Below are 12,177 nucleotides of genomic sequence, written 5' to 3' on the forward strand. Positions count from 1 at the left end.
AAAGTCACACAGCTTTTGCCTGCTTCAAACACGCAACTTCCCAAATTGGTCGCGTGAGTCATTATGAGGTGACATTTTGCCTCCCAAAATCTTCTGTAGCAAATGATTCTCCCCCTCTCAATAAGAATCTCTTTCTTCAGAAACTTTGTGACCCTCCTGTTTATCAGAATTTATCCATGCTCTATTCTCTTGCCTAGAGGTCTATCATTGGTCATCAGGTTGAAGAATTAATATATATGAGGTGGACTGAAGCAAAACGCTGCAGGGCCTCCTCCCACCCAAGTACCAAACCGAATAGTTAATGATTAGGACAATAGAGTCATAGACTCAGAGTCTGATGCATATTTCTGAATTGTTTTACAGATATTCTTACAACAGTCCCAGGAAGAAGACAGCTAACTGCATAACGATCTGACTGCAGCCATGATATAAGTTGCTCCATCTTGAGCAGTACTGAATGTGTGGCTAGCACAACCCCAAGAACTGGCCTCAAGGGAATGGCATTAACATTACTACTCTATATCTTTGTAGGTATCATCATAATTGTAGCTTGCTCTGTCTGTATGTGTAAGGGGGCAACGAAAACAGTCAGCAAAGAGATGCTCTAGACCCATGTTGACATAGTCCACTCTGAGAATACAGTGCCCTGTCTCAGCATGAAGAAGTCACAGAAGATAGAGCTTCACCCTTAATCCCAGAGAAATGGACTGATGTTCTGACAAGTGGGGATTTGTCAGCAGCTCTTTGCAGGAAACCAGCCTCAGCAGGAAGCCCCTTTTCTTGTTTTAGCAAAAGTATATTGTAACTAACTTTTAAAGCAAGCACTCCCATGCTCTACTCCTTTCCAGCCCAAGCACATCTTTCAAATCTTTTGATCACTCAATACCTGGCCTAACTTGTTGGTTCTTTCCTTAGATCAAAGAAATAGAAATAAAGAATAAGTAATTAACAGATGACCAGGTCTCTCCCTTAGCTTCCCCTTCAGTAATCTCCTGAACAAACTGTGTGATCAGACTGTGAACAAGATAAGATCTAGAGGACGATCACAAGTGTGCTCACAGCAGGGGACAAGGACTCTGAACCTCTGTGTCAATGATTATCTGACATTAAAAGCTTTCATGACTGAACAGAATCTTCTGAGACAGTTTTTTTTGGGATGCTAAGTCTACCATCTTCCCAGATTGCTGCTATTCTTGAAATAAGAGGGAAGGGGGCAGGGCACAACATTTAAAAGAATGACACTATGCTAGGACATGAAAAAAACTGTTTAGAACCAGCAAGGTCCAAGATGGCAGAAGATTTCACTTCCAGTGGAACTTCAGTCTCATTAAATGCTCACTGTAACATGTCAGCAAGCTAAATGACATACCCACAGATGCCATGACAGATCCAAGACAGACCACAAAGGTGAAAAAGTGGGATTCCTAATTCCTGGAAATCCCCATCCCCTTTCCCAAAATAGCTAGAATATTCCTCCCACTCATTAGCCTATGAAATTACCCAGCCCATAAAAATTAACCACATCATACTTCAAGGTCTCTCACTTTCTGAGATGGCCCACACCCTGCAGAGTATTTCTCTCTAAATAAATCTACTTCTTACCTGTCACTTTGTCTCTCACTGAATTCTTTCTGCAGTGAGACATTAAGAACCTGAGACCAGGTACGACATCAGTTAAAAGACTGTGGAATCAAGTCTCAATCAGAGGTGTACAGCTACATTGTTGATTAAAGGCATCTTTCCTTTCTCCTGACATTTGTGAGTATGTAACTGAGTTTGTAAGTGGCAAGAAGCAGGACCCCCCCCACCCCCCGCCATGTGATAACATAGGGAATACTGTCTTCTTCTTCCCACATAGCTAAATTTTTGAAGCTGCCATCAATGATTTAACTCAAATGGAGGGCCATCTGATACCCACTAGGCACACCAGGTGGATGGCCACCTACCCAACCACAGATCATCACCCTGCTTCTGATGGAATAGGATACTATCTCTGGGCAGTTTGTACGTTTTCACCTCCTACAAATATATGGATTATCTCAAAACACAGTCCTCTGTACTAGGGTCAGTCAAACCACTGGCATGGTGGGTAAACTGATGATTTTAGGACAATAAAGGTGCTTTCAAAAAAGCAACTTACAGAAAAGTAACCCTTATATAGGTTTGAGAGCAATTCAAATTCATCTCAAAGACAAAATGTTCTTTGTTAAAGGGAAATCAATTCTTTTAGTACATTACTTCCTAAATGACTTCTGTAAGATAACTCAGGATCTATAAAGACTCAGCATTTGCACAGGCTAAATAAATCCAATATTTTAGTTCATTTATTTTGGCATTTAATCTATATTTTTCAAAATATTTCTTATAAGAACTGGGTTTTGGGGCTGATAGGCTAGATTTTTTCCCCCTGCTTTCTATATAACATGGGATTAGCTAGTAAATACAAATTATAAATCAAATGAAAATCAAATTAAATAATTTCATTTGGGTGAAGTGAATATGGAGGAGGAATATGACACAGGGCTGGTAGTAACAGTTACATAATAGACAGCATAGCCTGAGGTTCTTAACTCGTCTCTCCTCTGAAATGTGGGCCCCTTGGTACCTGGTTATTCTTAGCTCCTGGTGAGAGCATGACTGTTAGCATCATTGACACCACATTGGGCTCATACATTTTTTTCCTGTCCTTCCACTGACCCGACCCAGGACTGTACTGTGCAGTGAATCACTTCTCTGTCATCAAGGGCTTGTAGTTAATACATTGTTTAATAATCATTAGGACCAGGAGGCCTCTGTGCTCTATTACTCCCCAAACAATGATGAAGACCTTTGCTGACATATTCCCAGTTCCCACAAAACTAGTTCAGTTCAGTTCAGTTACTCAGTCATGTCTGACTCTTTGCAACCCCATGGACTACAGCACACCAGTCTTCCCTGTCCATCACCAACTCCCAGAGCTTGCTCATACTCATATCCATTGAGTTGGAGATGCCATCCAACCATCTCATCCTCTGTCGTCCCCTTCTCCTCCTGCCCTCAATCTTTCCCAGCATCAGGGTCTTTTCCAGTGAGTCAGTTCTTCACATCAGGTGGCCAAAGTTTTGGAGTTTCATCTTCAGCATCAGTCCTTCCAATGAATATTCTAATAGGTAACAAAACTAGTTACCCACTCATAAACCCTGACTTAGGAATGAACATCCTGTTTCTCAGCACGTATCCCCTACCTTGGGTTAACTAAAAAATTGTCCCATTGTTCCTTTCATGATATAGGGTGCAGCTGCCAATGCTTCTGGGTCTTCACCTGCCCAATCCCACCCTGTGAAAGTTACTCAGTCATGTCCAACTCTTTGTGAACCCATGGACTATAGAGTCCATGGAATTCTCCAGGCCAGAATACTGGAGTAGGTAGCCTTTCCCTTCTCCAGGGGATCTTCCAAACCCAGGGATCGAACTCAGGTCTCTCACATTGCAGGCAGATTCTTTACCAGCTGAGCCACAGGGGAAGCCTGAGGATGCTGGAGTGGGTAGCCTATCGCTTCTCCTGAGGATCTTCCTGACCCAGGAATCAAACTGGGTTTCCTGCATTGCAGGCAGATTCTTTACCAACTGAGCTATCAGGGAAGCCTAAATATGCCACGAGTGAGTGAGCGAATGAGTGAAAGTCGCTCAATCGTGTCCAACTCTTTGAGACCCCATGGACTATACAGTTCATGGAATTCTCCAGGCCAGAATGCTGGAGTGGGTAGCCTTTCCCTTCTCCAGGGGATCTTCCCAACCCAGGGATCAAACCCAGGTCTCCTGCACTGCAGGCACATTCTTTACCAGCTGAGCCTGTAAGTATAATAAATTGATCCATTGATTCTATGGAGAAGCTTGTTTCATTTTTTTGGTTTCAAGATACCATCTCAGTTCACTGAGCACACTTCATTCCCTCCATCCTCCAACAGAGAGAAAACTGACAGAGTTAAGGCATAGGCTTGGGGTTTACGATTCCTTAGAAAATTTAGATGAGACTTTACAGATGATGCAGCCAATTATTTAACTCAATGACACTTGATGCCAAAGAAGCTATAATCACTGGTTCACGTTTAGTATCCATGGATCACTTAGCTTTGTCTAAATAGAGGCCAAATATCAATATCTCATGCTGATTCCATCCAGTTCTCTTACAAAGGTGCAGTTTTATTCATAAAGCAGACTAGATAATTGACAGAAGAATCTTTGATAACTTGACACTTTTCTGTAAAGATAATGATAAAGCACAAAAGGATAGCTACATAGGTTCTAGCTGTTTCTAACCAAATTCTGTTTCCAACTGTGGCTTCAGTGGGTATTTTGTTCCTTCATGACATAAGCCACAATTCTTACTGTAAACCCTTGGGAACTGTTTTTAAATAACTGTTTTGTAAGTTTTGGAGTTAATAACATACACACACTGTATATTTTGTAATGGCCCCAGAATGATCTTGTAATAAAACACAGTATTTCTGAGGTAAAATATATAAATATTCACTTTAAATTGGATAAATAAATGCTATAAATAGCTTCAGGTTTGTTTAGAATGGGTTTTGCTGCTAAATGAGTTGTGTCAAACCTAGATAAAAACTTGTTTTTAAGAGATTTTTAGATTTGGGGTTACAAACAAGGGGTTATGGATTTATATGTGTACTTCTCCAAACTATTCAAAAATGAATTTATAACCTCAATTCTTACTAACTTCACTGGGAAATTTGTCTCATACATTACTGGCCTAAAATACATTCCTTTCACACTTAAAATGCTACCTCTGGTCATTGTCCCCATTGATTTGCTCACCATATTCCTGATGACTTTGTGGTTTTATTATTTCTGGTTATGGTAACCTCTTGGCTTAGTTTCCTAAGAGGCTCAGTTTCCTCTTTTAGAAAATTGTACTTGGTCTTCTGCCTGGTACATAGTGCTTGCATCATTCAGCAAGCTTCCTTTGATACTGTAAGCAAGAGAAGCCGATTCTGACTTAAGCAAAAGGGAACTTACTGGGAGCACAGTCAGCTCTCCTTATTCATGACTTCTGTATCCATGGATTCAATAAAAAATTTTTTGAAAAAAATTCCAAAAAATAAATCTTGAATTTGCCAGGTGCCTGCAACTACTGACATAGCATTTACATTGTATTTATACCTATTTACATGGCACTTTCATTATATTAGGTATTATAAATAATCTAGAGATGAATTAAACTCTAGAGGAGGCTGTGCGTAGGTTATATGCAAATACTATGCCAATTTATACAGATTTTGGTGTCTGTAGGGTTCCTGGAACCAACCCCACCCTCAGATACCAGGGATGTGTAATTAAAAGAACAGTTGAAGAACCAGGCTTGGAAATGGCAAGGATAAGAAAAGCTTTTGGATTGAAATTAGAGCTATTTTACCTTGACTTAGTTCCACCTTTTAAAATTCTGAGTCACTTTGCTGAAGATCAAGCCCCAGGCAAGTCTGAGGGGCTGAATATGACTCAGGTGCCCACCACTTGGCTACATGACAGCCTGACATGTTGATTGACACTCCCAGCAAGCCTGAAGCCTGAGCAGGGGTGGGGAGCGACGCCCGCACAGGAACTGGGGCTGCCTGTTACAAGAAAACTGCAAATGCACTCTGACGGCAAACAAAACAAACCTAAGGGAAGTCTTCTATTGATTTCAAAATACCTTCAGAGTATTCTTAATTCCTGGCTCTTTAGGGGTATGCAAAGCCCTCTTTTCTTTTAGGCTGTGCTCCTACAAAACTTATTTCATCCTCATGCACAGATGAGTTGTTTCCTCTAGACTTTTCTCAGCATAGGGGCTGGAGGCACTTGCTCATTAGATTTTATTCTCTCTCTTTACAATGCATGAGTTATCTTCAAAGTGATCTTTTCACAAGGAGTATTTGCAGCCAAGGCAACACTGACAGAAGGAAGCTTAATGATAGAAACCACCTCATTAATAAGAAATGCTAATCCTTCACCTGAAATCTACCTGGGAATAACAAGCATGTATCACATGGATCGAGAATCAAGAAAACGAAGAAGGCAAATGAATATACCTTTTCCTCCTTCATTTACTGCTTAAGTTTTTTTTTAAAAAAAGAATATTATTAAACTCCTTAAGCCCCATGTTTCTTTAAGTGGCTTTTTAGATGGCAAGCAGTTCTTCAAGTAGGCACTGATGTGTGCCCATCGTCTGAGAGTGAGTTGATAACACCCGCTTCTTACCTGGTATTCATACTCTGTAAAAGGCAGTAGTTCGACATCCATAAAGGAGCTTGAGCTTCCATTATAGGCTAGCACTGGTTTTAACTTCTCAGGCTGAGTTGCTATTTGTCTTCTGTACAATTCATAATATAAAACTTTTCCATTTGGTTGGAGGGGTCCTGTCCACAGAAGGGAAACGGTGGGCTGGAAACCCCCTGGAGGCATCTGCACCTCCAGATGGGGAGGGGGTTGCTGCCGTGGTGCAACCTCCAGGGTCTCTATGGACGTCCAGTCACTTGACACACAGCCCAGCCTGCTGCAGGCTTGGATTCGAACTTCATACCTTCAGGACACAAGGCAGAAATGACCCATTATTGGCAAAATCTATTTTCATGGGAAGAATCTTTAAAAGACCAAGTGTTTTCTGGGGGGGGGGGGGGGGGGGAGATGGATACCTTTATATTTATCCTTATCTATAATGAGCCCTTTTCAAAGTCAACAAAGTCATGTTTCCATGGAAATTTTAGAGCATTTTCAAGCCTCTTGGCTTTCCAAACTAAAGCAAAGATCCTCACCTGTTTGGAAGGGGTGGGCACAATTCTTCCCTAAACAGAACGCACAGAATCAATACACTTTCAAGATACTTTTCAGGAAAATTCTGGTACTCTGTAGAATTACCTACCACAGTGAGGAAGAACACAGATCTGGGGAATTTGAATGCATTTTCAGCAACCCTGGGCTCCTCCTCGCTTTGCAGTTGGAGCTAAATGATTCCCCAGGAACAATTCCAGGTCAGGAAAGAACGTTCTGGAGTAAAGGTCTCTGTGGTAATAAATCCCCTCACCTGATACCCAACATCTTAGAACAGGCTCCCTTACACCACACACAGACCTTTTGGGGCCAAAGTTAACCCAACTCCACACCAGATTATCAATCATCCCGGAGACACCTTATCACCATCTAGTTAAACTCAACCAATCAATTATGTTTTGCCTCAGAGCTGGTCTCCTGCCACTGGGAAAGGTCTATTTACATATCAGGGACTTTTCTCTTTCAACAAAAGGGGCTTTTGTTAGTGTTAAGTGCCTGCGGTTGCAAATAAGTGCTTTCCCCCTCTTTTCCGTGCCCAGCGGACTTTATGACACCCCTAATTTCCCCTCAAGCCCCAGCCACCTTCCTTTCTCCCTTTATTTATTTTAGTTTCTGGCCATTCCCTCTTCTATTTCCTGCTTTACCTCCTCCAGACAATCCCCGCCTTTTGTTCACTTTCTTGCTCTTTCTGTTCCCCTCCCCCCTTCTTAATTACAGTTTTCTCTCTTTGGGGGATCTCTTGCTTCCCCTTTCTGCTCCGCCTCCCTTCCCCTCCTCCCATGTCCCTCTCCACCATGACGGGCTGCCAGTTTACTGGTGAACAAATCACAGCTGTGAACAGCACATCAGACTTCTACGTGATTCTGAGAATCAGTTTTGATTTCTCACATATGGAATATTTGCTTTCTGGATTATTTGTGGGGATTAAAAAATGCTGGGTCAGATTCTTTCTGCTTCTTAGAGCATTCCTAGGATCCTTCTTCCTACTGACTAGCTGGGGTACCCCAAGGAGGACACACTAATTTGCAGTATTCAGCGAATGTTAATCTGCTGGGAAAAGCCCAAAGGACATAAATCCCAACACCATATAGAAGTGATATTCTGCTTTTATTTTTGGTGTATGATTTGATGTTTTTACTGTTTACATTCTATATAAAATTATTATAAAATATTGGCAACATTCCCTGCACTGTACATTATATCCATTTAGCTTCTTTATTTTATACCTAGTAGTTTATACCTCTTAATCCCCCCTTCATCTATCTTGCCCATCCCTTACCCCGCTCCTCATTGGAAACACAGTTTGTTCTCTGTTTCTGGTTTGTTATATTTGTTCATTTGCTTTTTCAGATTCCACATGTAAGTGAATACATACGACATTTGTCTTCCTCTGTGTGACTTATTTCAGCTAAATGTAATACCCTCCAGGTCTACCCATATTATTGCAAATGACTACATTTTTTGTTTATGGCTGAGTAATATTCCACTGATATTTTAAGTCATTTATGTCACTTACATCTTCAGTTACAGTGGACAGTCAAGGGACATCTCTCATTGTCTTAAATGCCTAAGTTTCTCAGAAAAATAAGATTTTCTTTTTTCAGGCTGGGAAAAGTACCCTTGTCACATCTGGAAACTTTATTTTTCCCCTTAGAAATATTTTTTAGTAAGAGTTTCAAAGGGGAGCGAATTGATATGATCTTTAAAATGTGCAGGTACCAGTCATGTAAAGAGGATGCCAGGATAAAATGTATAGTTCTGCAGCTAGCATGCACCCTTTTATACCCTGCATCAGAGTAAGATAAAAGCCAGCTCACACAGCATGCGGATTAGCTATGGAAGATACCTGTGGAAGTTTTAATTACTGTTTAATATTTAATGTGACCCTAAATAATTGTCATGAGGAGATGCACAGGACTGCAAATGTTTCATTTCAACAGCACTATATATCAGAGATAATTGTAGGAGAGATCTAATCTGCATATCAGTAGATTACAATAATAGCTGAATTTTACGAATGGTGGTTGGAAATCAACACTTTTTTTAGCCTTTAATTTTTTTTAAGTGGTTCTGTTCATTTTACTAAATTTTAAGCATAAAGTGTTTTTTATTACTCTTCTTGCTGGGGATTCATGTTACCTAAAATATGATGGGGAAAAAAGTCAAGCAATTCTTTAAGCTATGGGAAGAGCACCGGTGGTCAGATTCCTTTGTGTGGAAAGACACACACAGCCAAGCTCATCAGAGAGCCCAGAGGGGGACCACTGACAAAACGTGAGCTGGCAAAGTGGCACTGTCCCAAGAAACTATGGGATCAGAGCTGAGGGGATCCTAAGGAGCTACAGAAATAGTCAGAGGAGCCTCACCATTCCTGGAAGACGTGTTGGATTCAATAAGAAGTGCTCTCTCCAGAACAAATTTTGGATCAGTCCAACCCTGGCTGGCAACAGCTCTCATTGCCTGCTACTTGTTTTATTGTTTAAAATAATACCTCCTTTTCCTCAGAGTCTAGGTCAGATAACCCCACTGGTGTTCTTAGAACTGCCCAGGGGCTGGCATGTTTCTGAGGGGACCAGACTCAGGGAAGTGATGGCATCTCTCCACTACTTGGTTCCAGACATTATGATGAATTGCAGACATTTCTCAACAGCTGACTCTCAAAATGTCACCTGCAAGACTTTTGCTCTCCAGAAGTTATGCAAGCAGCTTTGGGCTAGATAAGGATGTGGTTAGTTTACTTGGATGGTTAAATGGATGAGGGGTTGGGGGACATCATACATTTTGCTCTTGGTCTTCATTGGAACTGACCAACGGTTCATGTAATAGAGACAGTGGCTTGTTCTTAGTAAACCCAGAGTCAGTTACTTACCTGTGAAATGGTTTCAACTGGTTTACCATGAATGACTGTGAACCAAAGGAATTACGAGTTGTGTTTATGTGTATGACTTTTGTTTCTCTTTCAAACAGCTCACGGATGAAGAGGGTATAGTTGACAATAAGACCATTTGTCCTTACTGGAGGGTCCCAGGTCACTAAGATCTCCTGAGGGCCCTTGGCCAGCAATCTTGGAGGTTCCATCCCTGAAGGTGCTGAGGGGCTGGTTCGATCTTTGACAAGTGGACTCAAAACACCCCCTTGGCTGTTGTTGGCCATCACCGTATAGCCGTACTCCACACCTGGGGTGAGGGTAAAGTCATGATAGCGAGTTTCCAGGCCAGTGTACACAATTGTTCCATCCCTCCTCAGCTCATAGCTTCTGATCCGGCCATTTGGGATTCTGGGCAGTTTCCAGGTGATTTCTATGGATTCTGAGCCTGTAACTTGCAGTTTTGGAGGGTCCATGTCCCGTGGTGGGGCCTCCATTGTCCAGGCAGATTCTGGCACACTTGCTGTGCAGCCTCCGTTGGTACACACCACCAGGGAGAAATTATACTGCGTGTAAGGCCGCAGGTGGGAAACCAACAGAGTCAGGTTCTGCCCAGCGAGATACTCCTTACCATCCACTCTGAGGAAATACTGAGTGATCTCTCCATTCTGAATCGACGGCGGGGACCAAGATACGTTTATCTGAGTGGCGCTGATGGTCCTCAGAGCTGGAGGGTGGACCCCTGCAGGGGCAGCCTCAAGGGTTGTGATGCTGGTGGTCGTGCTGGCAGAGCAGCCCCCACTGGTGCAGGCTGTGACCCCATAGCTGTACGTGGAGAAAGGGAGCAGCTTCTCATCGGTGTAATTGAAAGTCACAGCATCAAAGCTGAAAGGATAAAGCACTCCGTTCCTCTGCAGCCTGTAGGACTGGATGATGCCATTAGGCTGTTCTGGAGGGACCCAGGCAATCAGCACTTTGGGGGGATCCACGGATACCTGGGCTACCTCAGGTGGACAGAGGCCGTCCGGAGGTGCTTGCCTGGTCCTCACCCCGCTCCAAGAGCTGCAGGTGTGGCCGGCTGAGTTCCAAGTGCGAACTTTGTATTCACACTGCATCCATGGCTGCAGACCTGTGTCATTATATATAAATGTATTCCTCTCAGTATTAGATTCTATGAAAACAATTTTCTCATCATCCTGGATTGTCTGATTCCCCCAAGCTTTTCCCTTGAAGCATCTGCGAATCACTTCATAGCGAATTATCTTTCCATTGGGTTTAATGGGCTCCGACCAGCTCAGCTCCACGCTGGTGGAGCCCACTGACTGGATGGTGGGAGCTGGCTGAGACTGGGGGGCGGCTTCCTCTGTCCAGAGAGGCTGGGGCACCGAGTGTGCACAGCCCGCCCTGGTGCAGGCCTCCAGGGTCAGGGTGTAGAGTGTGAAGGGGTCCAAGCGTCGGAAGAGAAACTGACGATTCAGGCCAGTGTATTCCAGGACCTCCTCACTGAAGACATTGTATGTCTGCAGGAAGATGGAAAATAAAGCATACAGGTTCTTGGCATCACTATTTTGTTACTTTTAACTTCTTTCTCCTATTCCTCATCTGGATGACCCTAACCCAGAAGGAGCATTCTGATATTAATTTGGGGAATGGGATCTTTGCTCTCCATTTTTAAGTTGGGTGTCATGTAAACAGTTCAGTCATGTCTGACTTTTTATGTGTCATGTAAGCATATGTCTAAAAGCAAAGAGTTACTGAACCTGATTCTTTGACTTAAAGAGTGCTCATGGGGTTTCCTCCTATTTTTATATTTTTAGAAGTGGGAATTAGTATTCCAATTCACTATTTTATAAATATTAAGTGCTTCTGACTTCATCCTGAGTAGGCTAATAGGGCATATCCACATTGTCTATCTTCTACAGTATTTATTGGAAAATGGATTATAATGCTTAATCATTGGTAATAGAGTGCCAGGGCAGAAAATGTTATCGATGTGTCTGTGTATAGGCACACATGTATGTGCTGAGGTACACATATATGTAATACATGTGTATAAAAACATAGATACGAGGTGACAAGGAATGGAAAAAACCACCCTATTTTCTCTCACCAGTTATGGAAAAATTGGTGGCTGCTTTGGAGCAAAATATTCTTTTGTTCTGGGGAAAACCGTCTGAAAACTCGTGACACAAATGTAGAGCACGTTTCCAACATCTAATACTCATTGTTATTCGGGGAAGAGAAGCAACCTACTTGATGCAGATGTTCTTGAGTGATGGTTTCCCACCCTTTCACGCTTCAGTACACCTGAAATACAGGAGATGTTCCTATACATGGTTGTGACCCTATAATGGGGCATCTTAAAATGAGATGGATACATATCCAAGTCCCTTGGGAGGCAGATCTTCCCACAGATTTTTCCTACAGAAGCTTGACTTAGGCTGGGTTGTTGATATACTTGAACGTTATTTAACATTAAATAACCTAGACTTGGAAATCTCCTTCTT

The 12,177-nt window shown here is 42.3% G+C and overlaps 1 protein-coding gene across 1 annotated transcript in view; it reads right to left on the reverse strand.

Moving 5' to 3' along the window:
- USH2A (usherin) overlaps positions 1-12,177 on the reverse strand; it is an 892,942-nt gene that overhangs the window by 65,636 nt on the left and 815,129 nt on the right. The window contains exons 62-63 of the mRNA XM_061161192.1: positions 9,674-11,190; positions 6,235-6,556 (exon numbers count right to left, since the gene is read on the reverse strand). Of these exons, the coding sequence (XP_061017175.1) occupies positions 6,235-6,556; positions 9,674-11,190 (1,839 nt within the window). The remainder of the gene's footprint in view (positions 1-6,234; positions 6,557-9,673; positions 11,191-12,177) is intronic.

This window comes from Dama dama, chromosome 14 (genome assembly GCF_033118175.1).
Source record: "Dama dama isolate Ldn47 chromosome 14, ASM3311817v1, whole genome shotgun sequence".
Classification (NCBI taxonomy): Eukaryota; Metazoa; Chordata; class Mammalia; order Artiodactyla; family Cervidae; genus Dama; species Dama dama.